General features: G+C 51.3%; 4 protein-coding genes across 7 annotated transcripts; 2 read left to right on the top strand and 2 right to left on the bottom strand.

The window, feature by feature from the left end:
- Positions 1-145: 145 nt before the first annotated feature.
- Positions 146-5,461, bottom strand: arl6ip1 (ARL6 interacting reticulophagy regulator 1). The gene is made up of 6 exons (XM_040190773.2): positions 5,067-5,461; positions 4,134-4,267; positions 3,510-3,629; positions 2,195-2,312; positions 1,788-1,872; positions 146-1,040 (listed from the first exon to the last, which is right to left on the bottom strand). Exons 1-6 carry the CDS (start codon positions 5,100-5,102, stop codon positions 922-924), a joined length of 612 nt encoding a protein of 203 aa, XP_040046707.2. The 5' UTR covers positions 5,103-5,461; the 3' UTR covers positions 146-921.
- Positions 5,462-6,100: 639 nt separating this feature from the next.
- Positions 6,101-13,761, top strand: srrm2 (serine/arginine repetitive matrix 2). Of its 2 annotated transcripts, XM_078084201.1 has the most exons (15): positions 6,101-6,363; positions 7,374-7,625; positions 8,152-8,247; positions 8,798-8,977; positions 9,052-9,135; positions 9,236-9,301; positions 9,382-9,411; positions 9,581-9,676; positions 9,777-9,891; positions 9,972-10,319; positions 10,353-12,073; positions 12,252-12,902; positions 13,007-13,069; positions 13,164-13,271; positions 13,355-13,761. In XM_078084201.1, exons 2-15 carry the CDS (start codon positions 7,378-7,380, stop codon positions 13,407-13,409), a joined length of 3,861 nt encoding a protein of 1,286 aa, XP_077940327.1. In that variant the 5' UTR covers positions 6,101-6,363; positions 7,374-7,377; the 3' UTR covers positions 13,410-13,761. The 2 variants fall into 2 exon arrangements, with proteins under 2 accessions (XP_077940327.1, XP_077940326.1); XM_078084200.1 differs by having other exon boundaries at positions 9,972-12,073.
- Positions 13,762-14,253: 492 nt separating this feature from the next.
- Positions 14,254-20,592, top strand: LOC120827690 (ras-related protein Rab-35). 3 transcript variants are annotated; one of them, XM_040190770.2, is made up of 7 exons: positions 14,254-14,575; positions 15,916-16,377; positions 16,906-16,956; positions 17,731-17,854; positions 18,577-18,701; positions 19,074-19,198; positions 19,545-20,592. In XM_040190770.2, the coding sequence occupies exons 2-7, from the start codon at positions 16,323-16,325 to the stop codon at positions 19,692-19,694; spliced, it is 630 nt and encodes a 209-aa protein (XP_040046704.1). In that variant the 5' UTR covers positions 14,254-14,575; positions 15,916-16,322; the 3' UTR covers positions 19,695-20,592. The 3 variants fall into 3 exon arrangements, with proteins under 3 accessions (XP_040046704.1, XP_077940332.1, XP_077940333.1); XM_078084206.1 differs by having other exon boundaries at positions 18,553-18,701; XM_078084207.1 differs by having other exon boundaries at positions 14,327-14,575; positions 18,525-18,701.
- A 956-nt stretch (positions 20,593-21,548) lies between these two features.
- On the bottom strand, positions 21,549-25,895 carry anapc2 (anaphase promoting complex subunit 2). The gene is made up of 14 exons (XM_040190765.2): positions 25,508-25,895; positions 24,925-25,174; positions 24,522-24,843; positions 24,313-24,445; positions 24,011-24,227; positions 23,769-23,888; positions 23,575-23,692; positions 23,311-23,489; positions 23,090-23,231; positions 22,868-22,943; positions 22,501-22,704; positions 22,293-22,425; positions 21,979-22,220; positions 21,549-21,909 (listed from the first exon to the last, which is right to left on the bottom strand). Exons 1-14 carry the CDS (start codon positions 25,601-25,603, stop codon positions 21,700-21,702), a joined length of 2,442 nt encoding a protein of 813 aa, XP_040046699.1. The 5' UTR covers positions 25,604-25,895; the 3' UTR covers positions 21,549-21,699.
- Between the last annotated feature and the right edge of the window lie 100 nt (positions 25,896-25,995).

The raw sequence follows: 25,995 nt of genomic DNA, 5'->3' as shown, positions 1-25,995 counted from the left end.
TTTATATGTACGCACACTACCACTTCAGATTGGCATGAAACATACTTATTTATTCTCGCTCTCCAGATGTTGAACCATCAAATAATTATATCCAAAAGCTGTTAAAACAGAGACATCTGACCAAAAGGGCAATGAAACTAAGTCAAACGTTAAGTCAAACTTTATTCGTTTTGAAATGAGCCCCAATCAAGACAAAAAATGAAATGAGTTGAAAGACGTAGAAGAAAGGAGAGAAAACATAAATAAGAAGAGACAAGGAGGACTGAGGGACACATGGACACACATGGGTCTATTTACACCAGTTTATAAGAGCTAGCAGGTTCAGCAGCTTAGATCAAGAAACAACTCCAGACAGGCTACACTTTAAATCCAGTTTCATGTCAGCGATATTATCTTTAAACACAACCAAAGCAGAACAAGCCTGGAAAATTCACATGACCGGTCCATATGTGACAAAAACGTCTGAACAAAACAAAAAGGAAATACTGTGAGGGATCTATGAGGGTTAAAATGATGCAGTAATGCTACAAGAACAGCTCAGTAGTAACTTTGTCGAAGTAGAGGGAATGGCTTAAAAGCATTACTGACATCTTAAAATGAAGCGCACTCAAAGTAAGAAACAGACTGGAGCTTTAGCCTCTGTGCGCGTGTGTGTGTGTGTGTATCTCAGTGCGGTTAAGATACCCTTGACGGCATGCATGCATGGCGGCGGGTAAATTCAAAGGACAAATGGGCTGTTGAGGTTCCAAAGAGAGAAATGAAACTTATCCAATGTGTGAGGAAATAAAAAGGTGCGTCCTGCTCTGCAGCAGAGACCCGAGGAGCAGGAGGCTTCTATTTGGACTCTCCTCTCCGTTTCTTCAATACAACTTCCACCCCCCACCTTCCATCGCTGCTGAGCCCCCCCCTCCACACGTCCCTCTACTCGTTCTTCTTCTCCTTCTGTTTGAGCAGCTTGTTGATCTCCCTCTTGGCCATGGAGGCGTACTTTGAGATGACGCCGTGCTGGTTGAGGCCGGGCAGCAGCAGAAGGAAGCTCACTGCAGAAGAGAAGCATCAAGTCAGCTTGTTAACTCATTAGAAGAGCAGCAGCTGAGACAAGGTGGGCCAGTCAGCTGTGGTGAGCAGGAAGTCACGTTTCCTCACCCCCCCCCTCCATGAGTCTGAGGACACTGAGATGGAGACATAATAGCTTCGTAAATCCCCATTCTTTGTTTAATGTTACCACTGGTTACCTCCTCGGCCCAGTAGACGACCTGAGGAGCCACTTGACAGAGATTAAATAAAGAACGCTCATTTCAGATGAATCATGTCTCAGTTTATGTAAGTGGTGATCAGCTCCGCCTCAGAGCTGCCGACTCCACCCGAGGCAGCTGAGGACAGACTAAGGGGTGGCCCCCCAGGGACCACTGCAGCCCTTCCTCCCAGTCCGTCTCGAGTGAAGACTGAGAACAGTCGGAGACCCAGCAGCAGGAAGCCCGTTGATGTCGAGCAGGGATCATGTGACCGGGGAACACGCAACTCTGACTTCCTGTTTTAGAGATCAGACACGCCTCTTGTGGAGGACTGGATTTCTCATTGAATAAATAATTATCCACAGAGCTGAATAATAAGAGCACACAGCTGTTTAATGAACCGGTTTCCTTAAACGTTCACCTGAGGTGTTGAAACAATCAGTTTAATGAGTTTCAGGGCCCAACACAAAACCAGCTCTTCCACAGCTAGAGACCAACACCCCGTGTGATTCAGGGCCGTTCCTCCGTGCACAGACACACACATGCACTCACCGATCAGGTAGGTGAGGAACAGGTTGTGCACTTGCTGTCCGATCCAGGCCACGGCCAGCAGGCTGCTGATCACTGAAGCAAAGTACTGTGGAGAGCAGGAGGTCAGGTTAACAACACACCGTGAAACCAACAAAGTGAGCCGTGAATTGAAGAATGCGACTACGGTGCGTGTGGGTGTGTGAGTACATCATGACCCCCGACCCCCCCAATCACAGGCTGTAACCCACTTTGATGCCTCCTAAGTGGAGCAGCAGAGCGAAATCAGATGAGGGTGTTTTATCTGGAGCAGAGGAATCCTCCCATTGGAACCAGGCTGATGTCCACCGTGTGTGTGTGTGTGTGTGTGTGTGTGTGTGTGTGTGTGTGTGTGTTAAATAGCCCGATTAAACCTTCAAATCATCATCTACCATTTTGGGCTTCTCCTCCTTCAGGGCTCCGAGACGCTTCCACCAGCCCACGATACGACGCTGTGTCTTCACCAGGTTACCGCAGATCTCATGGAAGCGCTGCTGCTGCTCGGTGGTCCTGGGGGACGGGGGACAAAGACGTGACCAAACGCTCAACTCATGTCTCAGTTAAAGCAGACGCAAAGTCCGAAACATAATCGTCATCTCCCTTGAGGAGAAAGATATCAAATATAGAGTTTAAGCAGGAGCAGTCCTGACTTCTCAGGCGTGAACCCTTCACGACGTCGTTTATTCTATCAAACAGCGTCTTTTAGAGTTCAGGCCCATTGATTGGTGGAAAGCAGGTGACCCTGATCTCTGAACTGAAAGGCCTTCTTCTCCATTTCACACAAAAGGTGGCGTTTAGGCTGTTGGACCTCAGGGAGTCGACACGAGAAGGACCCGACTGTGGAAGGAAGCTGGCCGATATTATCTGCTTAGCCATCGTCCCCTATTTCTGTCCCTGCTGTCAGGGAGCGACCGAAGGGATCCAGCTGACCGCTGCGGGTTCAGCATGTTCTCAAGCTGGATTTCACCCACAGACCAATACAAAGCTGCCCTTTAAACCCAGGCGTGTGACTTGTCAGCGCGCGCCCCCCCCCCCCCCCCCCCCCCCGCCATGTTCCACGTTGCACACCACGACCACTATTCACCTCACACGCCGTCGGGCCTAATCTGCCCCCCCGGCCTGTGGAATGCGCAGCAGTCACGCTGATGCGGCGTTCTATATGGAGGCGCTGAAGGAGCCTGGTGGAGGACAGACGTCCAGCCCGCCGTGCCAGCTGCAGGCGGTTACTCTATCTTGTCCCGGGTGTCTGGTTGTCTCCATCAGATCCCCACAACTCGCTGTGTAATGTCAAAGCTCCATGAAACGGACGGGCTCGGTACGGGGCGGGTTTCAGGTGACAACATTCAGACACTAGTTCAAAAGGAGAGAAACTCTCCCCAACTGCTTTGGTTTCCATGTCACACCACCATCTGTGACTGTCCCTACCAACTAAGCCCCGAGCATCAGTCTGCTCTCCAATCCATGCTGATATGATCGAATGCAGAGGAGTGAGTCAGTAGGCGAGAGCGATCCCGTCTGACTCCTCCAGTGAATTCAGTCGACAAAGAACAAAGACCTCCCTGCGAGGGGAACACGCGTGCAATCAGGAAAGGGTTCAAATAAATCCAGAACCAAACATTAGGAAAGTGGCCGTTTAAGCCTAAAAATATTTCCACCATTTCTGGCTGCAATGAAAACACTTTCATTTGATCGTCCTCGCGCTCTCACCACTTGTTGGAGCCGAAGACTCTGGGAGCGAGGGTGGGCACCAGGTAGTCGGCGAGGCAGAGCAGCATGACGCCGCAGGAGAGCCCAGTCAGCACAGACGGGTCCAGGTAGTAAATCAGCCTGCAGGAGGAACAGTCAGGAAACACTAACTTCAATGGCTCACTCTTTCATCAGCCACCCAGGAAGTCAGGTTCTGTCTCTTCTCTGAGCTTAGAACCACTTCTGAGTTAAGAGATTCATACACATGTGTGCGACATTTAAAAACATCTGCAAAGTGAAAGCAATGAATGCATATTAGGTGAGGCTGAACCAGAGATAGATGGAGGTGCATTCAGGCAACATTAAAGAAGCAATTCTTAGTGTTTAACTAACAGTACCTGTGCTAACACAAACCAACAGTACCTGTGGCCTACGGTCATCTAAATAACAACGTCACAGCCGTGGCTCTGCTGTAAGTGTGGGGAAGGTTACACGACCTCTGAAGCCCATGTGTTTTAGGACACACTCATTGTGAACCAGAGCAGCGCGGCCAGTGTGGATACAGATCTCTCTGCTGAGCAATGAGGAAATGACTGCAATGATAACTACGTGCTCCTGTGTGGTTGTGCGTCGCAGCGCGCTCACATAAAGAGAAGGGTGGTGGCAGCCATCAGCGCTCCTGGGAACCACGGCTTCTCCCAGCGTACGACTCGATCTCCGGCCAGGATCACCTCGCCCCATCCCTGCAGCTGCTCCTCCAGCTGGGCCGTCTCCTGAGCCTGCACACACACCACACAACCACCACGTGACGGACGATTAGGTAATAAACTAGAATATCACAGTGGACAGGGAAATATCTGGGGAAGCCAAAGATGGCAGCTAGAGTCAGAATAGAACTCATTTCAATTTATATTAAACTCTTTATTAAAACATGCAATACACGTTTGCTTCGGAACGTATATATTTGCAAGTAGCAGCGGGAGATCTTTCGAATAGATGGAATCCTCCACAACAGCTTCATTGTGTTTCCCCCGATGTGATCGGAGTAAACGGATCGCCCGGGGGGGAGAGAGACATCAGCAGGGCATCGATAACAGGACGTCGCCCTGCTGGTGTGACTGTGCAGTCTGTGCCTCCACGACAGAAACAAAACAGGAAGCGTTCTGCGGAAACTACACATTTAATCTACACACGTCGAGTGGAGATGTCAGCCAGCCATACGGGGGGGGGGGGGGGCGCGTTAGTAGGGTTACAAAGGGGAACATGGCGTATTAAACGAACGCTAGCTAGCTAAGTGGCTAGTGGACGAGCTAACTAGCCTAGCTAGCCGCGGGCAAAACAGCCGCAGACGGGCGGCGGCACTCCGGCAACTTGCATCAGCCAGAAGTCGCCCATCAGGTCGGGCTGCTATGAACTTTACCACGATGTAACAAATCCACAAAACACCAGAGCCGTCCTCGGCTGTCTGGCCGCGGGTGCTTAGCAGCTAATGCTAACGTCAACTGTTCCTAACGCCCCCTCGGCTGACCGCAGCCTTTGTGTGAATCCACTCGGAGGGGAAATAACGTTAATACTCACCAGCATGTTGGCGCTTTTGTTATCGCCTTCAGCCATCGTCTCTGCTGTGTTTCTATCGTTGGGTTCTTAAGCACGTTAACGGCCCCGTAGAGCAGCGCACCTCCGGTCTGGCTTCGGCGTCACTAACGGTCGGATTCTGGCAGGTTTCGTCTATGTCAGAATTTGCGTCAAAATCAGCAGATTGCATTCTGGGAAATGTAGTTGTTTATTCTCTTTGCAAAGCGGAAGTGGGTCTTCCAATATGCACATGCAGCAAACCGTTCATTTTATTGGTATTTTTTCTCTACCGGTTGCCATGTTTGTAAAACAAACGTCTTTAACTTCCCTTGCGATTCATAATATTTACAAATAGAATAGTTGTAATACATTAATACAAAACAAATCTGCATGTGTCTAGGGAAATTTGACATAAGGCCAATGACATAAGGTGTTTGCAACACCCGGGAAAAAATGGAAAAGCCATGGGTTAAAAATGCAATGTAAGTCCCTTTGGATCAAATGACCTGTAATGTACTGTAATGTAACATGGAATACTCCCAGATGTCAAATTACAGATCGTTTTCATCACCATTTTTATTTTGTTTATCTAATTGTAATGACAGCCTTATCTCGAACTCAAAAACAGTTGACATACTAATTTAGCTTATAAATAACCCTGAAAAATGTGTTGACTTTGTCTTACAACTGTGAACCTTTCTTTACATTTCTCAGGAAAACTAGTTGCAAGTTACCATTACTCTATGTTTTGTACATACCATTAGTCATTTGTAAATAAAATATTAACACAACACTCTGAGAACTTAAAAGTACTTTTACAAATAAATATGACTCCCGCTTCTCTGTTTTAAGAACAGTCCCGCTCCAACACCCCCCAAAAAAACCTTTTGTATCATTATTTTCACCAATAATGCTTGGTTTACAATATTTATCATACCAATATGGATTATAATAATCATACACTTATATTAATTAATAATACAAATAATGAATTATTATCGTTGAAACATAACCAAGTTGTCAACACAGAAGTCGATTCCTCATTTCTCCTCCAACACCTGAACGCATCGCGGTTTAAACGTGCTTTACGTACGTGTGACGTCATCCGGTTTTCATCTCGTTCTCGCTTCGGTTCGCAGATCCGAGCAGCTAGCTAGCCGACAGCTAACTGACGTTAGCCGGGTTTCTTTATTTCTCCACAGTTCGAAAGACTCGGTTATTTCACGGTCCGTTTTATTGTCTGTTTCACCAGGAAAGTATCTCCCGCCTAATCGCTCTCCGCTCCCGGAGAAGAACACTGGTACGTAGCAAACACGTTAGCATGTTAGCTTCAGGTGGGAATTGTTCGCTGCGCATACGTGTGGTTGGGCCTTTTCTTTGAACGCGCAGCACAGAAATCACCGCGTTGCTTCTCCAACAAAAAGAGAATAGTGATAATCGTCCACGTTGGCCTCATCCAGCGAGTCCCACCGTCTCATTTCTACCTTTTATCCCCTTCTACTCATCATAAATCTGCTGTTTAACGTCAACTCGGGTGGCAACAGGCCTGTTCTGGCGCACGTGTGAATGCGAATCAAAATGCGTTTTATTGTGAATAAAACGTATTATTGTGGCTGTTTAAGTAGACGTGGCGATGTACAAACGCATCCAGCTAATGTTTCATGAGTCATTTGAGCGACTCCGGTTCGTTGAGAGGATCCAGACCCACTTTCTATATTTTAAGTTGTTTTTGTGTTCTCGTCTAACGTCAGTGCTTTTGTTATTAAGGCAGCAGCCTCCATGGAGTGTTTGCCTTCATAACACACCAGGACACAGATGTGGAAGCGCTTCTCGTTAGTTTGTCAGCCATCTTAGGATACAAAGTCACTCTGAGGCTGACGGAGGAACCGCAGGGATCTGCTTTCCCTTCGGTGTTGTGGAGATGTTCCTGTATGCACATAGAAGCTCGTGACTATTGGAGCTACCAACCTTCTTAGTGGGACTAAACGATGCAAATAATTCCCCTTATTTCTAGTTTCTGTTTTGAGCTCAAAGAAACATGCTTTATACAAAAATAGCTCAGGACCCAAACCCAAATATGTAACCAATGAATCTGAAAACCTATCTGCACATTACTGATTCTAACCGAGGTATTAACATTGGTAACAACGATGTTCTCACACCAAACAGCCCTGCAGTCAGACTCGCGTCTCTGTCGCTGTTACTATTTAACGATAGTTTGTTTCGAGGCCTCGTGTGCCGACACGTACGCCCTGATGTTTGTATCAAATGAACTAAGCCCGCTTCCTATCTGTGTTCTGTGTTTTGCAGAGCCATGTACAATGGGATTGGCCTGACGACTCCCCGGGGAAGCGGCACCAATGGCTACGTGCAGCGCAACCTGTCCAGCCTGCGGGTCAAACGCCCGCGGGACGAGCGTGGCGGCGAGCGGGACGAGAAGGACCGCGAGAGGCTGGAGAGCCAGCTCAACCGACAGCCCAACGCCGACATCCTGGAGCACCAACGCAAGAGGCAGCTGGAGGTCAAGTGTGCCGAGCTGCAGGACATGATGGAGGAGCAAGGGTGAGACCAGACGCTGTCCTACATCAGGTCAAATGAGCCGCTGCTTCTGGCCATTATTAGTGCAGGTTCATATGAGTGACGGCTACAGACCACGCAAGTCAATCATTCACCAGAAAAGGTGTTTTTTGTGCGCGCGCTCGATAAGGTGTTTCTGCACGCTCGCTGTCTTTGACGTAAGGGGGCGGAGCCAGTCACCATGGTATCTACATCTAATTGGTTACACACTCCGTCTTTGGATTGGCTGTTACAGAACTATAGAAGCCCATTTCCGCACCAAAGAAAGGGGATAGAAAGTCCAAATTATGATCACCAGCACTTCGGCTCGCAGGCCGGACCTTGTTGGTAAAATTATTGATTCATTAATCCCAGTTTCCAAAAGCATCGTACAGCTGCGTGTGTCCGTTTTATTGGTGTTCATTTGAACGGATTCATCCGTATTGATCAGCGGCTGTGGAAGCGTTGTGTTCTACTGTACGAGACCCTCCGCTTCTTATGAACCTCGTCCATCATCTGTTTGTCTGCTCAGGTATTCAGCCGAAGAAATTGATGAGAAAGTCAACACTTTCCGCATGATGCTGCAGGAGCAGCAGGAGCCGGCTCCCGTCCCCTCGGACAGACCAACGTAAGTCAAACAAAGACGGGCCACTAACGTAACGAGAAGAACTTAAAGCTGGGGAGCGGTCGCTGCCTGATCTGAAGCTTTTTGTTTGGTCTTTTGAGCAAACAAATACAACAGGATGTAAATATTGAGACATTCTCAAAAAAAATCAAACCTGTATATCGTTGAAAATAGAAACGCTGCACAAATATGGCGTTTCATTATGTATTAGTCTGCCGCTGTATGGCATTTTAAATAAACACAAATCAATCAAGACAGTTTTATTAGTATCAATAGTTTAGCTTCTAGCAGTATAACCGTTACATACACACATCTATTCCGTCCCCCGTGCATTTACCTTCTACGGGAGGTTGAGAGGGAGGGGAGGACTAAACCGCTGGACGAAGTACAGCTTAATGATGTATGATCTAACAAATATACCAATATTTGTCTCTAAAGCGTGAATCCAGAAACCTAAAATGTCTTCATTGAACCCCGTAGACAAAGCAACACAAAAGTCGTGCGTCGTGCACAGCGTCAGTAATGCAAAGCCGTGGTGCGTGTGCTCCCTCAGGGCCACAGAGACTCACGCTCTGGCCGCCGCCAACCAGCAGAAGAACGACCGCCTCCGCGCCGCCTTCGGCATCTCCAGCGACTACGTGGACGGCTCGTCCTTCCACGCCGACCGCAAGGAGAGAGAGAAGGAGAAGAAGGAGCAGGAGCGGCTGGAGAGGGAGAGGCAGCAGAAATACACGTACGTACATTATCATTATTAATACAATGAATACTACACGCGCGTACGTGACGTCTGCCCCTCTGCTCGCTCAGCCTGGTGGAGGATTCCGATCATTCTGATTCTCCTCCCAAGAAGCGCAGTCGGAAGAAGAAAAAGAAAAACAAGAATAGAGACGGGTGAGCGGAGGAAACGCTCCCGATGATGAAGACAGACTTACGCTAAATATCTTTATACGTGTAGACGCATACATTTATTTTTTGTTCGCTCTGTCTGCAGCTCAGAGAGTCCGTCCCCGTCTCCCCGACGAGAGAAGAAGAAATCCAAAAAGAAGAAGAAGAAAAGGTATTCCTTTAAATAAATGCTTAGGGTGTATGTAAGTATTTCTCGTGGACTTTGATTATTGACTCAACGTTGTGTTTCAGTGGGATGTCCGAGGAGGAAGGAGGAGAAAGGTGGGTCCATCACGTCCGCCCGGCCTCATTTCTGCTTCCTTCTTCGATCTGTAAAAGGAGCTTTTTGGCTCTGAAAGCTGATTCTGCTCCTTTAAACGTGTTTCTTGTCATCAAATATAAACGCTTTGAGATTGAACAAATCTACTGGATTATGTGTCTCCTCTCAAAGCTCTTCAGATGAGAAGCAGACGTCAAAGAAGAAAACCAAGAAGAATCAAAGTCCTCCGGTGCGACACAGAGGCGCCTCCTCCAGCTCCGCCGACAGGTACCAGATGATGACGCCGTCGCATCTTCGTCAACGCGTTGACTTAAATCTGAATATCCGGCTTCTGAAAATGCGTTTTTGTTTTCCTCTGATGTAACAGCCCGTCTCCGGCGCCGCTGAGATCACGGCAACCGGACCAGACTGTGAGGACCGCTGATGAGGGGAGAAAGGGGAGATCCCCAGAGAGGAGGCGACCTGGTCAGGGAGGAGAAGGGGTGAGTTACTTAAAAACCTCCCGTAATGTTTGTTCTGCTCAGGAACATAAAATGACACCAACAAATCTTCCCTCATGTAGAAGAGGTCCGACCATGGGAGAGAAAAGGAGACGCAGGGTGACGTGGAGAAGACCTCCAAGAGGAGACATGACTCCTCGTCCCCTTCCCCACCTCCGCAGGCAGAAAAAAACAAGGAGAGGGAGAAAGGGAGGCGATCCAGGAGCAGGGAGGTGGAGAAAGGGAGGCGATCCAGGAGCAGGGAGGTGGAGAAAGGGAGGCGATCCAGGAGCAGGGAGGTGGTCAAAGGGAGGCGATCCAGGAGCAGGGAGGTGGAGAAAGGGAGGCGATCCAGGAGCAGGGAGGTGGTCAAAGGGAGGCGATCCAGGAGCAGGGAGGTGGAGAAAGGGAGGCGATCCAAGAGCAGGGAGGTGGTCAAAGGGAGGAGATCCAAGAGCAGGGAGGTGGAGAAAGGGAGGCGATCCAAGAGCAGGGAGGTGGTCAAAGGGAGGCGATCCAAGAGCAGGGAGGTGGTCAAAGGGAGGCGATCCAGGAGCAGGGAGGTGGAGAAAGGGAGGCGATCCAAGAGCAGGGAGGTGGAGAAAGGGAGGCGATCCAGGAGCAGGGAGGTGGAGAAAGGGAGGCGATCCAAGAGCAGGGAGGTGGTCAAAGGGAGGAGATCCAAGAGCAGGGAGGTGGAGAAAGGGAGGCGATCCAGGAGCAGGGAGGTGGTCAAAGGGAGGCGATCCAGGAGCAGAGAAAAGAGGGAGAAAGGGAAGGAGAGTGCTCCTCAGAGGGCCAGGCATGACTCATCATCTTCCCGTTCTCCTTCTCCTCCTCCTCCTCCCCCCTTAAAACCGGAGATGAGGGAGAGGAGCAGAGACACTGCGCGGGAAAAAGACAGGAATAAACTGGACAAAAAGAGACGTGACTCTTCATCCCCCTCGCCTCCCCCTGTGAAGGAGAGGAGAGAGAGGAGCGCAGAGAGGGAGAGGAGGACTGAGAGAGCTCCGAACTCCAGGCAGACCAATGAAACCAGGAGAGACGCTGGTAAGAGGCTGGAGAAAGAGGCGTCTCCTACCAGGAGGAGGGACAGAGGACGGTCCTCACCTGTCTCCAATGGCTGCCAGCGGGGGAAGGAGGGCGAGAGCGTTAAGGAGAAGGAGCGGCCTCCCAACATGCAGCGGGAACAAGAGGGCGGCAGGAAGAGAGACGAGGAGGTCCGCTCGACGGCAGAGAGCAGGAGAGGCGCTGGGAAAGGAGACGAGAAGACGAGCCCCGTGAGGAAGGAGAAACGCCGGGATGACAAGGAGAAAGGGGGGAGCGGCAGCAGCAGCGGCAGCAGTAGTAGCGGCAGTAGCAGCAGCAGCAGCGGTAGTGACAGCGATAGCTCCTCCTCCTCCTCCTCCTCTTCATCGTCCTCTGAAGATGAGGGCAAGGCGAAGAAGGAGAAAAGCGCCCCGGCTGCCGTTAGCGCTGCAGTAGAAAGGTATTTGGCAAACGGTCGGAAAGAGAGCCCGGCGTCTGCTCGCGAGGGGGCGGGGCCTCCACCCAGCCAGGGGAGGAGAGAAGGTGGAGGAGACAAACGGGAGAAGCAGAGACCGCCTGCCGAGAGCAACAAAGGCCAGGAGCGCTACAGCCCCACACAGATGGACAGCCCCAGTCCTCCCCCGTCCGGCAGAGCGCAGCCCGCCAGGTCCTCCCCCTCGGAGGCCCGAGCCGACAGAACCAGGGGGGCCGGGGAAAGGGAGAGGAGGGGGGACAGGGACACAGCCAGGAGGCCTGCAAGGACCAGCCCCTCAGCCAGGAGGTCACGCTCTCCCTCCCCAAAACACACCACGTCCTCCCCCCCACGTCGGACCCCTCCCCGGCAGTATCAGGAACCCCCGCCCAGATCCAGGAGAGCTTCTCCCCCTCCAGACAGGCAGAGAGAGCGGGACAGGGAGAGGGAGCGGGACAGGGAGAGGGAGCGGGACAGGGAGAGGGAACGGGACAGAGAGAGGGACAGAGAGAGGGAGAGGGAGCGGGAACGGGACAGGGAGAGGGAGAGGGAGAGGGAACGGGACAGGGAGAGGGAGCGGGAGCGGGACAGGGAGCGGGTTACCGGTAGAGGTCGGTCCAGAAGCCCCAGAAGGCGCAACAGGTCGAGGTCGAGAAGTCCAAGGAGACAAAGCCCCCCCAACAGGTAACTTCTAAAACGACGCCTTTAATCAATCAGTTAAGATCATTTACACATCTAACAAAAAAAACCTGTTGAAGTTCCCTTGAAGTGATTTTATCTCATGACGGGGAGGGAGGGAGGGAGGGAGGGAGGTGCGACACGCTCGATCCAAACTAACCAGTCTGATGTTTTGCTCCTCCAGGCTGCGGCGCTCCGCCTCCCCACAGCGGCGTCGGAGGAGGAGCAGTCGCTCAGTCTCCAGAGAGCCGGCGAGAGGAAGGGAAGCCGAGAGGATCAGGCCGAGGGAGCAAGAGAGACCACGGGTGAAGGAGCCCCTCCTCCCCAAAGAAGATCCCCAGCCCCACAGGTCCTACTCGTCCTCCTCGTCCTCCTCCGGCTCCTCCTCCTCCTCCTCTTCCTCTTCGTCCTCGCCTTCCCCGCAGCGAACGAAGGAGGCCAAAGCACCGGCAGAGAGCGAGGAGGAGAAGGAGGACGGAGGGCAGAAAGGCGGTCCTCCCAGAGACTCCTCCCACAACCTGTCCTCAGGTAGCAGAAGCTCCCAGTTGGACTCCAGGCGCTCCGACGCCCCCCCCAGAAAGTCTCCTCCAGACACCAAGCCGCCCCCACGCGGTCCTAGCGGGAAGGGGTCGCCAGGGACGACCCCCCCGCCTCCGCAACCACCGGCGAGGAGCGAGGGCGACGTGAACGGAAAGGAGGAGAGTGGCAACAAGAAGGCCAACCAGAGCAGCAGCAGCAGCAGCAGCTCCTCCTCTTCCTCCTCCTCTTCCTCCTCGTCGTCCTCCTCGTCCTCCTCCTCAGACAACTCCGACTCCGAAGAGGAGCAAGGGAAAGGGTGAGCGGGGCTACAAAGAAAGCGCCTTTTTCCAGTTATGGAAGTAACACGCCTCCTCTGACATCATGATGATGTCACATGACCTTCTCACTTTGTTTTAACAGGACGATCAAAGCTCAGAGTTCTGCTTCGTCATCGGAGAATGAAAAGGAAACCAGCAAGAAGAGGTGAGACTGGCTGCTGGGGTCAAAGGGCCCTTTGAGTGGTGCATTGTGGGGACTGCAGTCCCAGCGTTGTGCGTGACTGTGCTGTCGTCCTCAGCCCCGCCCCCCCTCAGAGGGTTCCCGCTGATTCCCTGAGGGACTCCCGCTCACTCAGCTACTCTCCCCCGAAGTACCTGAGGGCAGCGCCGGCCTCGCCGAGCCGCAGGTGTGTAGCCGCCGCGGGGAATCGACCCCTCGTGGTGACCTGAAGTACACGTTTAACATTCTAACGAGGACTCTCGTCTTTAGGAGCGGCGGCAGAGCGTCACCGAGCCGCTCGGCGGGCAGCAGGCGGAGGAAATGAGGCGCGCCCCCCCCCCCGGTAACGTGGACCTCACAGCCGCGGGTCAGTAGATGAAACCTCCGCGTGGCGGCTCACAACCAAAACGAGTCCCCGAAACATTCACTCATCATGTGTGTGTGTCTAACAGACGCACACACAGATAAGCAAAGTGTTTCTCCAACGATGTTCCTGCGTACTTGTACTGTTTGTTGCGTTCGACCTGTAGATATGAGCGGCCTGTATTTTGGTTATTATCCTGTAACGGGTTCAACTTTCCATTCGATGTGAGCAGAGTATGAAATGTGATGATTTTTTTTTTTTTTTTTTGTTGGTTGTTATTAAAATGGTTAATAAAAGACAATTGTACATTTTATTTGTGTGGCATCTTTCTGTGTCTATTGTGGGAGAGAAAGGTCATCTGATCTGATATCAAGAATACATACAGGTTTATTTTAACATGGTGAAATAGTCAATACAGTCCTTTTTAAAACTGCACCTTTTTGTTTTTTGATCAACGTCTTTCGCCTGAGAGACACTCGCACTGTGGCTTTAGGTTTCGTTTGCATTTACAAACGTAGAAAAATTGGCAGTGGTATATTGTCACATTGGTTTAATTTGATGTTAAAGAAATACATGTTAACATTTGTGTAAGCAATATGAAGCTTGATTCCATTGATTTATTTCTAAGTTTAAAGCAACTAAAGTCACGTTTGTAAGAGTTTGTGTTCATAAGTTGACATCCAAATCCTCAAAGTATATTGTTACTATATTACTGTTTCACCAGCTGTGACCAGAAGCTGTTGCTATGGTGAAACCATGATTCCGACGTCACTTTTAGGCGTGACTTTAATCCTAGTTTCACGTCACACTAATCTTACGTAAAGTTAATCTCGCCGTTTGTTTCCCTCTGAAGCCGCGATGTGTGAAGTCCTGTTTCTACGCTTCACGGGAACTCGGTGCCCCCGGTTAGAGGGGAGGAGGGTCCCTCAAAGCGCCTTTACTATGAAACGTCTGGTGCCAGCGATACGGGATTTTCCCATAGCACTTGAACGCGGCCTCGTGCTGTGAGGCAGGTGTGGTCGGCGGGGAGACGTTCCGCCCGGAGACACATCAGCGGACTCTACCGGACGAGGACGACGTGTCGCCGGGGACAGGAAGACACCAACGAGTGCGACCAGGCCGCCAGAGTAAGTGGTCCCGTTTTACGAGCGTCTGCGTCAAAGTTCCTCGCGGGAGTGAGAAGTTTTCATGACGTCATCGGAGGGCCGGGTTCAGGCCGCGGTCCGTCTCTCCAGACCGCGGAGACAAAAGGCGCGTTTCGGCGTTGCTCGGCGTTTCGGCGTCACGGCACGCGGCTTTGAAGCGCGAGTGTTGCTTTTTCTGAGCTCTTGCGGGATCCTCGGTCCTCCGGGCGAAGCGGTCCGCGGCTCGCATCGCCCACGTTGGACTTAACTCGTGATCCAAACTGTTCGTTCGGCGCTAACGTGGGCAGCGACGTGACGTCACAGTAACGTCTAGAAGCAGTTTGACGTCCAGATGAATCAACATTTGTGTTTTCAACGTGCCGCGTTCTCGTTGTCGAAATATCTGCTCAAGTTAAGAAAGGACAAGGAGCAGAACCGCCATCCCATAATTTAGAGAGATCCAGTGGAAGTCAGTTCCCTCTAGTGCCGCAGCTGCTGGTCCGATACGGTAATAAACCGTAAGCGTTAATCTCAACTACGCCGGATTAACCGTTGTTCTCACGTAGGGATCGGTTAGATGTTAAACCGGAGGGGCCGACGGTGACCTTTCTGTGTTCTGGTTGACCTTTGCCCTCCTTCATTATACAATGATGTATTGATCTAAAGTTTAGATTCTAAACTTTCAGGAAATAGTCAACTGTTCTTTACACAGCTGTGAAATAAAGGCAGATTTTGGGGGGTTTCCACTATGCAGAGTTATATGATGACGCACGATAACGCAAGACATGACACGATTTTATTTTAAAAGGCTCTGATCACCTCTGTCACTCAAACATTAGTACATTTCACATTTTGTGAATTATAGCTGGTATTTATTCCATATATATATATATATATATATAGAGAAAGAAACCGCAGATGTTCTTCCTGTTTTTATGGAATAATGTCCCAACATTAACTGAATCCAGCTCACCAAACTCCACTTCCTGTTTCAGCTGTGTGCCCGCCTACAGGATGACAGACAGGCAGAGACACAGAGAGAGAGACAGATAGAGAGACAGACAGACAGATGGAGAGAGAGACAGGGCAGAGAGCTCCTGTCTCTCAGTGGGAGGAGGAAGTTCTCCTCAGTGACTCAGCTGTTGAGGAGCGGGGGGCGATGAAGGGAACTCGTATCGTGAACCGATAAGCACAAGCAGCGGTGGGAAAGAAGTCTCATGCTTTTATCTTGGTAAAAATGTACCTCTGACACGTAGTAACAGCGTGACCTCATGCTTGTGTTTGAGAGCGTTTATCTTCATTGGGATTAACGGCCTGTTTGATGTTTCGTCCTTTAACCTCAGGGTGTGGTTGACCTTCGACCCCAGACAAGCTCAGAGGAACCTCGCCACGGATCCGCTTCTCTTTTTAAAAAAACATTATTTTTTAATCAAGCAACAGCCACAAAGTGCCCTCAAGGTGAGGCCTTCAGACATCTGAGAAGACATCCAGGAGATTGATGAGTTTCCCCGGTTGGAGCCCCGTCCCCTGCAGAGCGTCGTTGGGTGGAACTGAAACTAAGGTGGAACCACGCAGTTCTTTTTAGAACCATGAACGCCCCCAGAACAAAAACACCGTGCACAATTTAAAGTGAACATCCTCGCCATGTTTGTGATGCTCTGAGACGCTCTGAGGTCGTAGCTCCTCAGAAACCAGGACCATCGCCTCCTGCTGAGAGACGAGTGCACCTGCAGACCCAGAGAGCCCCCAGATGGCCGGCAAGGACTACAACCACCTCTTCAAGCTGCTCATCATCGGAGACTCCAGTTAGTGCACTCTGCTCCACTCACTTTACCTGAGGACGTGCAGATGTTAAACTGTCCTGAGGACAGTTTAGCTCTAGTAGTGTCACTTCCTTCTGCTTCACCACAACTACACAAACTGACCTGAGAAAGAAGAAACGAGCCTCGGCGGTTTCAAACCGACAACCAGGGCATCGGGCACATTTGCTACAAACTGCACAGACCTGAGGGGTTTGAAACTTAAACATCTCAATACTTGAACCCCAATGTTACTTATGGAGGATGTGACTCATCAGGTCTGAAAGCATGAATGAATCATTCTGTCTAATGCAACGTGATCTTTAGCAATACTTAAATACTTCATTGGTTTACCTGCAGATCAGATTATAATTCATATCGGTTTGTCAGGTCTCCTTTGAACCTACTTCAAGGTAGTATTGGTTTACCTTTTCTCCTCTGGGTCAACAGACACCTGACTGGTTCCTCTCCTCCTGATTGGTCACATTCATTTCCTGGTTGTGAGCTAATCCTGTCCCTCTGATCTCCTCTCAGATGTGGGGAAGAGCAGCCTCCTGCTCCGCTTCGCCGACAGCTCCTTCTCCGGTGAGTTACCGCAGCCAGCTGAAGGTAGTCCTGATCCCCGAAGGTAGTCCTGATCCCCGAAGGTAGTCCTGATCCCCGAAGGTAGTCCTGATCCCCGAAGGTAGTGCTGATCCCCGAAGGTAGTCCTGATCCCCGAAGGTAGTCCTGATCCCCGATGGTAGTGCTGATCCCCGAAGGTAGTCCTGATCCCCGATGGTAGTCCTGATCCCCAATGGTAGTGCTGATCCCCCAAAGGTAGTGCTGATCCCCGAAGGTAGTCCTGATCCCCGATGGTAGTGCTGATCCCCGATGGTAGTGCTGATCCCCGATGGTAGTGCTGATCCCCAATGGTAGTGCTGATCCCCCAAAGGTAGTGCTGATCCCCGAAGGTAGTGCTGATCCCCGAAGGTAGTGCTGATCCCCGATGGTAGTGCTGATCCCCGATGGTAGTGCTGATCCCCCAAAGGTAGTGCTGATCCCCGATGGTAGTGCTGATCCCCGATGGTAGTGCTGAACCCCGATGGTAGTGCTGAACCCCGATGGTAGTGCTGATCCCCGAAGGTAGTGCTGATCTCCCAAAGGAAGTGCTGATCCTGAAGGTGGTTGTAGCAGGACAAAAAGTCCTCCAGGCTCCTCTTTTAGGCTTTGAGGTCTCACCATCCCATGGGGGCGGCTCGTTTGTGTCCCTCAGGGTGGAGCTGATCCGGTGATGTTTGGAGTCATGATGTAGTTTGTTAATCTGATGAGTCGTGACGTCATTCATTGAGACGTTGGATGTCCTCTTGTCTCCTGCAGGAAGCTACATCACCACAATCGGAGTGGACTTTAAGATCCGGACCGTGGACATCGACGGGGAGCGAGTCAAGCTGCAGATCTGGGACACAGCGGGACAGGAGAGGTTCAGAACCATCACGTCCACGTACGTCTCCTCCTCGGTCCTCACAGAGTGTCCTCCTCTCCTCTGTCCTCACAGAGAGTCCTCCTCTCCTCGGTCCTCACAGAGTGTCCTCCTCTCCTCGGTCCTCACAGAGAGTCCTCCTCTCCTCGGTCCTCACAGAGTGTCCTCCTCTCCTCTGTCCTCACAGAGAGTCCTCCTCTCCTCGGTCCTCACAGAGTGTCCTCCTCTCCTCGGTCCTCACAGAGTGTCCTCCTCTCCTCTGTCCTCACAGAGTGTCCTCCTCTCCTCTGTCCTCACAGAGTGTCCTCCTCTCCTCTGTCCTCACAGAGAGTCCTCCTCTCCTCTGTCCTCACAGAGTGTCCTCCTCTCCTCTGTCCTCACAGAGAGTCCTCCTCTCCTCGGTCCTCACAGAGTGTCCTCCTCTCCTCTGTCCTCACAGAGTGTCCTCCTCTCCTCTGTCCTCACAGAGAGTCCTCCTCTCCTCTGTCCTCACAGAGAGTCCTCCTCTCCTCGGTCCTCACAGAGAGTCCTCCTCTCCTCTGTCCTCACTGAGTGTCCTCCTCTCCTCTGTCCTCACAGAGAGTCCTCCTCTCCTCTGTCCTCACAGAGAGTCCTCCTCTCCTCTGTCCTCACAGAGAGTCCTCCTCTCCTCTGTCCTCACTGAGTGTCCTCCTCTCCTCTGTCCTCACAGAGAGTCCTCCTCTCCTCTGTCCTCACAGAGAGTCCTCCTCTCCTCTGTCCAGGTACTACAGGAACACGCATGGCGTCATCATCGTCTATGACGTCACTAATCCCGAGTCCTTTGTCAACGTGAAGAGATGGTTAAACGAGATCTCCCAGAACTGTGACAACGTCTGCAAGATCCTGGGTGAGTGGACATAAAGACAACAACAACAATAATATAAACCGCATGTTTGTGTGACATGTGTGTACTACGTGTACTCAGTCAGCATGTACTACACTACGTCGTACATGTACTATGTAGAACGTCATTTATTGTAAAGCATAACTTCTTCCACTCAGTTTGATATTTTTCACTATTGTTTCGGGGCGAATAAATAAAGTGTATTTCTGTAGCACATTATTACTGCGTTTTGTACTCTGTGATTATGAAGCTTCTTCGGTTCGTATGAAGTTTAAACTGTGACTGTTTTTAAATGGAATCAAATAAATGCCATCACGCCCATGTACCCCAGCATGAGCTCAGTGCTCATCAGTGAGCATCCTCTCTCCTCTTCAGTGGGAAACAAGGACGACGACCCCTCCAGGAAGCAGGTGGATACCCAGGATGCATTGCGCTTTGGGGAGTCGACGGGGGTCCGTGTGTTTGAGACCAGCGCCAAAGAGAACATAAACGTGGAAGAGGTTTGATTCCAGGTTTTGTCTTTTGTAGATGTTTGGCTGCACTTTTATGTGCAGGTTGGTTCACACTGGTGATCATCTGTGTTTTAATTTAGTTTTAAAAAGCAGAGTGAAATAAATAATTTAGATGCATATTAATGATCTGTCAAAACATTACTCTCCATCAAGGTTTGATTCAAAAACATATTGAGCCTTTCTTATGTTAATATCAGCCAGGAAAAAGAGGACAAAACAGTAAATAAATAAATAAATAATGACTTGATGAATGATTTTAGGTTGGGTGATGTCATCAGTCTGTCCATAACTGGCATGTGGGGATTAACGCTCACTTATTTGTGTGTGTTTCCAGATGTTCATGGCCTTCACCCACATGGTGCTCTGGGCCAAGAAGCAGAGCCAGAACCGAGCGGAGAGGGAGCGAGAGCGCGAGAAGGACACGGTCAACATCAACGCCCACAGAGACCGCGACCGCCGGAAGAGAGGCAGGAAGTGTTGCTGAGGGGGGGCGGGGCCTCAGTCAGGAGACGAGGTCCAGACCCCCCAGGACCCGGGTCCCTCAGCACCGATGAGTTAGAGGAGCATGCCGATGAGGTTTGATCTCACTAACTAAAGGTCACACGGCAGAGAGCAAAGGTCACGAGGTCGTGTCTGCTAAAAACGGGAAAGATCATAAAAGACGATTCTCCTGGAGAAAGATTCTACGCGTTCTGACACTTCGTCGGGCGTAGCTTTCATTTGAAGGAGTTTGTGACCGTTGACCCCAACATTCTAAGCGTGATGAATTATTAAAGTTTGTTCTAACGACTAACATCGGCTAGCCACGTTGCCGTGGTGACGTCGCTAGATGTTAAGGTCTTGGTGCAAAACCCAACGACATCCTGGTTGAATCATTTCAAGTTACTGTGACGTGGACGTTCATGCTCTCCAGAGGATGGACCCGCATCTCTTGGGTGACGCTTCATCGCTGGCATTGAATTCAACTTTCCACTTGAGCAACAAATCTCAAGTTGTTGTGAAGCTGTCGCTCGCCAGAGGAACCGGCGCTCCCCAGAGGAGGAACCGGACGCTACCCAGAGGAGGAACCGGACGCTCCCCAGAGGAGGAACCCAGTGACCGTTCCTTTGGGATAAAACTGGAAGTCTGAGCAGACAAAACTGACTTTTGATTTAAAGGTATAGTGGTGAAGTTGATCAGATTGGTAAACGTGTGGCTGAGGGGGAGGAGCCTCTGGTACAACCTTTAACCTTGAGAACCTTTGTCTCAACACAGTAAAATAATTTGACCACTGAAGGGGAACCTGGACACAATAACTGTGTGTGTGTGTGTACTGTTATGTGCTTCTTTACTGTCATTGTTTTAATTAGCTACGCCCAAATAAAGCAATAAATCCAGAGTAAGTTTGCATCTCAGTATTTCCTCACACCCCTTTAAACAATCCCTCTTTATTAAGTCAATGATGAGCAAACATATTTAGATTTAGCTGTTAATAGTTAAAAATAATTAATCGCACATTTTGAAATTCATTAATCTCGATTAACAAATGTTTTTAATGTTTGTTTTTCTTCTAAAGTCTAAATCTTAATGAGTAATTACTTTTTGAAGTGACAACAATGTCCCACATTTAGCAGGATGTTTTCAAACCACCGTCTTTTAGGGACACAGTGGTGGTCCTCTGCAGACTAACGTTAGATGTTGAGATGGTGGCAGCCTAGCAGCTAGCTTAGCGTAGCGGTGCATTAAGTGGTCTGTTTGCCACTCGCCCCCTTCTCACATGGAGTAATTCACCGTTTATTTTACTTCCAATTCAAAAAGCTCCATCTTGATGTGCCTGACTGCAGCTAGCCGCCGTCGGGTTTCCACGGTTTAACTTTGTTTACCGGAAGTAGGCATACGTTAAAATATTATATGGATTAATTCAGCCACATTAATCGCATAGATTAATGCGTTTGTTGACAGCCCTACATTATTCTCACTGAGTTAATTCTTTTAACCCACACACAGATTTACAGTTTAAGACGTCTATCTGTAATGTTGTGCTGTAGAGAAACAGACCACAGCGCTCTTTAGGACTTAAATTCTTTATCTCCCACAGAGACAAACTTAGTGATGAACCGGATGTGTTCTGTTAGGATGTTGTTTCTCTTTTAAAGGGTTCACATACAGACAAAAGTTTTGACCCTAAGAACAGCTCGAAGCTTTTCAGGATCTCTGAGGGGGAAGTGAAGCTTTTCTGATTTCCATCCGGAGAATCACATACAAGAGACACTTGAGAATTATAACAATTTCACTTCCTGTGGCTAAATAAACATTGGGGGTAGAAGTGCTTTTATTTTGAAAAACAGACTTCAGTGGATTTTTTATTAAAAATAAGCTTCATTTATTTTGCATAAAAATACAGTTTAACTTGCTCCTTCCACCTGAGGATCCAACAGGATTTTATATCTTCCCATCGAGATCAGTATTTTCCTATTTCCCAGTCGGCACCTGAAGGCAGCATCTCCCTCTCAGTTGGATTTGGGGAGTCTGTAGACCCCTGCAGAGACCATCAGCTGATGCTCCCTGACCTTTCGCTGCAGGAAGGCCTCCAGCTCGTTGACGTCCATCTCCGTGACAACGGGTCCCGTGGCAACGAACATCCGCAGCATAGAGTGGATGCGGTCCAGCGTCATGCTGTCCAGGTTGGTGAGCATGGCCTGGATGTAGGCCCAGAACAACTGAGGAGAGGAGCCATCAGTCACCTGATCAGCGTGTGTGTGTGTGTGTGTGTGTGCGCACGTACGTACCTGCAGCTTCTCCTCCCGCTGCTCCGACTGGGTGGTGGTGTTTGAGTCCCTCTCCTCGTCGCTGTCGATCAGCATCACGCCTCGCTCCATCTTCTCCCGGGAGGAGCCCGTCTCCACCACGTAGAATCGCCCCCCCGCCTCCTCCCTCAGCACGCCGTGCTGCTGCCACAGCGCCAGCTTCCTGTGCAGCAGCTCCTTCGGGGCGCCCAGCTTCAGGCTCAGCTCCTCCAGCGACCAGGAGCCTGACGGAAGACACAGGTGTTAAGGAGGAGCATTAGAGGCCCGTCAGGGGCAGAGGTCACCGGGGGTCGTACTTTTCTCCTGGAAGTGCAGGATGATGGCGGCGTGGACGGGGGACACGGTGAGGTTGGTGAGGGTCCGGTCCTCCAGCTCCAGGTCCAGAGTCACTGAGCCCAGGTGAGGCTTCCAGCTCAGCGTCCTCATGGCCTGAAGAGAAGAAAAGAAAATACGTCCTCAGATGAACTTTTCTGAAGTGAACCCCCCCCCGTCTGGGCGCCCCACCTTGAGCTTCTCGTAGCGGTGGGTGTAGGCCTCCATGGCCTGGCACACCAGTGGGGGCAGCTCCAGCTTCTCCTCCTTCAGCGGGGGCCAGAACTCTGAGGAGAGTATGATGGAGGAGAGGGAGAGCGCCGGCTGCTCCTCCTCGCTCAGCCTGGACTCCTCCTCCCGGATGTTACTGTTGATCCTCCGGGAGTCGGCCATGTCCTAAGGGAGGGGGGGGGGCGATCTGTTTATTTAACTCAATGTTATTAAGTTTTTATTATAGTAGTTATTATTCCCCATTTACACAATTGGCTTAATAACTCGACTATGCGTTACCATGGTAACCAGGGAGGAGATCAAAGCGAACATCAGGTGTTGCGTTTACCTTCAGCATCACCTCGCAGTAGTGCATGTGAGACTCTCCGAAGCGGAGCTTCAGCAGCTCCACGTTGCGGATCTCCCTGAAGACATTCAGGAGTAACGATCACAAACATCTGATTATGTATTATACATTGTTACATGAAGGACGTTCTTAATGAAAGCAGAACAGCGCGGGTCTGTATGCTGCTTCCCAATGATGTCACCGCGCCGGGTGGTGCAGGCCTACCTGGCGGTGTTGTAGTTGAGTTGGTGCAGCAGCCGGTCGGCCAGCACCGCCCGGTACTCGTCGATGAAGATGTCCTTGCTGCCGTAGATGCTGACTAGCAGGCTGATGATGTCAGAGGAGCGCCGCTTGGAGCCCGTCTTCTCTGGAGGAGAGAGAGAAGGGGAGGGGGTTAGCCTCTCATTGGTCCGACTCCAGAGCCGCCAACTGGTGCGTTCGCTGACCGGGCACGGCGTCGGTCGGGTCCGGATTCCAGTCCTCGGGGTCGGTGCCCTCCTCGTCGCTGTCCTGCATCTCCAGGGTGACGGGGTCCCCGCGGGACAGCTCCGAGGCCAGATCCGTGCACCCCTCCGCGTCTCCGGTGAGGCCGGCTACGATCTGCCTCACCGTGTCCTCCCGGGTCCTTGAACGCACCACAGAGGCTTCAGCACACCGTAACCCCGGCGATGAAGCAGCTACACTAACTTAGCTTGATTAGGAAACCTTACCTGAGGTACTTGCGGATGGGCTGGCAGGCGACCTGCAGGATGACCATGGAGGGGTCGAGCTCTCGGAGCGCCTTGATGGCCGAGATGTACACGGTGAGGATGTCGGACGTGTGGACTCCTGAAATTGAGAAATGAGAAATGGAGAAGCCATCTTCACGTTGGCCACTCACCAACGCTCTGCTCCACTGACTCACCCGGGTGCAGCAGGCGGCTCTCGAAGGCCGACTTCAACGAGGTGAGCAGCTGCTGCCTCTGGTTGGTCCTCTCCAGGCAGAACTTCAGGTCTTCGATGGCAGCTTTGGATTCTGGGAAATCTGACAGGAGGCGGTTGATAAACATGAGAGAAATGTATCAAATCATTTCTGCTCCGGGTCGAGGTTTGTTTAGCGTAGCTTAGCATAAAGACTGGCAGCGGGGCAAACCACTCGCCTCTCACCTCTGATTATACTGAAGAGCTCCTCGATCCTCATGTTGACGTAGATCCTGCAGAAGAACTGGTGCATGTGGCACCTCCACTGCTTCAGGACGGAGCCCCCGGGCTGGACGGCGGCAGCCACGGGGCCCCCGGCAGCACTAGGAGCAGGTCCGGCGCCCTCTCTGTCCGCCTCACTGGCAAACACCTTGCTGAGCCAGCCCAGCACCAGCTCCAGCCACTGCTCACACAAAGACACCATCAGCCTCCACTCAGGACGATTCTACGTCAGGAGGATACGGAGGAGAGACGGGCGGAGGTTTTACCTCCTGGAACTCCAGCAGGAAGGAGCGCTCGTACTCTCCCCGGCAGTGCTGCTCCATCCGCTGCTCGATGAGCTTGTGCAGGATGGAGGTGACGGCCTCCGAGCTGACCCACTCCAGCAGCTGCAGCTTGGAGCTTCAACGACAAGCTGAGAGTCAAACACACGTCCTCCTGCACACTGCGGCCATCAACACACTCGCTCTCCACTCACAGGGTGTGGCTGAGGTCGTGGAGCTGCTCCAGGGCCTCCTTACACCAGCACCGTTGGGCCGGGACCCCGCAGCCCGGACAGGCCCCTCGCTCGGGGCCCTCCGGGGGCTCGGCCCCGTCCTCTGCCTGCCCCTCCTGGCTCATGTAGACGGAGAAGGTCCTGCTGTAGAACTCCAGCACTCGCTCCTGGAGCACCGGAGCGGGGGAGAAGAGGAGCAGGGCCCTGATGATGGTGACGGCGCGCTCCTGGAGGCCCCCGGGCCCTGGGCCGCAGAGACCACTGCGGCCCTCGTCCTGCCACGCCTCCAGCTTCTTCAGACCGCCTGGAGGAGGAAGAGCGACAGATGAATGACGTGTGGATCTCTCATCCGCCCTGAACTCACCATCTCTTTGTGCCCACTTGCCCAGAAAAGGTTCCAGCCGGTCCAGTAGGGTCCGGAAGGTGGTGAGGAGAACCCAGGCCCGGCCCCGCTCCTCCAGCTCGTTCTCCGGCTGCCTGAGTCCGGACCAGAACTCGGGAACCACCGAGGAGGACAGACGCATCTGCAGAGTCTCCAGCAGCCAGCCGCCCAGCAGCCGGCCCAGACCCTGAGCGCACAGCAGGGCCAGAGAGTCCGAGAGGCTCTGATCCAGAACCGGGCCGCCCGGGGACATCTAGAGTGTGGAACAGAGTCACGTGTTCATCTTGTGCAGCCGGATATCGACAAAGCCACTAATCTGTGCATCCACCAGAACAAAAGGGATCTCATCCACCTGGACCAGGATCACTTTGACCACAGCGCATCCGGGCATGTGTAACAGGAAGTCTAACATAACGTTAACCGAATTTACCCAAAGACACCCATCTAGTTAACAAAGTGTTCTACGTCACGACCTCCCTACTGTCAACCGACGCTACGAGCGAGACAACCTTAAATGGTGACATTTTTGAACGGGATCCGGTGGCGTCGGTTCGCTTCATCTTGTGCGGTGATGACTCGCACTCACCAGCGCGGCAGCGACGGTCTCCCACGCGCCGGCGACCCCTCCGTGTCCCGACGTGTCGGCGGACTCCATCGCGATGTCTTCCATGTCCTCTTCCATGTCTTCTTCTATTCTTCCATTCCGTTCTGCGGACACAGCGAACTAGCTAGCGCGAGAACATTTGAACTTTAGATGTGTTTTGTGTCCGTAGAACGTCAGTAAAACGCTTTACATCCTGTATATCGCGTATGATGCATTAATAATAATATAATAAGAACTGCTTTCATCTATAAAACCGTTTCTGAAGTCCATTTATTTGAAATCACGTCACATGGTTCTTGCTCGGCTATCGCGCGTTTGACTCTTCTTCTTCTTCTTCTTCTTCTTCTTCTTCTTCTTCTTCTTCCTCCCTGAATAAAGTAGACAGGCTGTAGGCTAAAACGCTCCACTGCCCCCTCGCGCTGACTCGGACCCTGTATTAGCCTACCGCTACTTTTATTTTGAAGTTTGCA

Source organism: Gasterosteus aculeatus, chromosome 11, assembly GCF_964276395.1.
Source record: "Gasterosteus aculeatus chromosome 11, fGasAcu3.hap1.1, whole genome shotgun sequence".
Lineage (NCBI taxonomy): Eukaryota > Metazoa > Chordata > Actinopteri > Perciformes > Gasterosteidae > Gasterosteus > Gasterosteus aculeatus.
The sequence above is the reverse complement of the archived record's forward strand: the minus strand, read 5'-3'. Positions and strand labels throughout refer to the sequence as shown.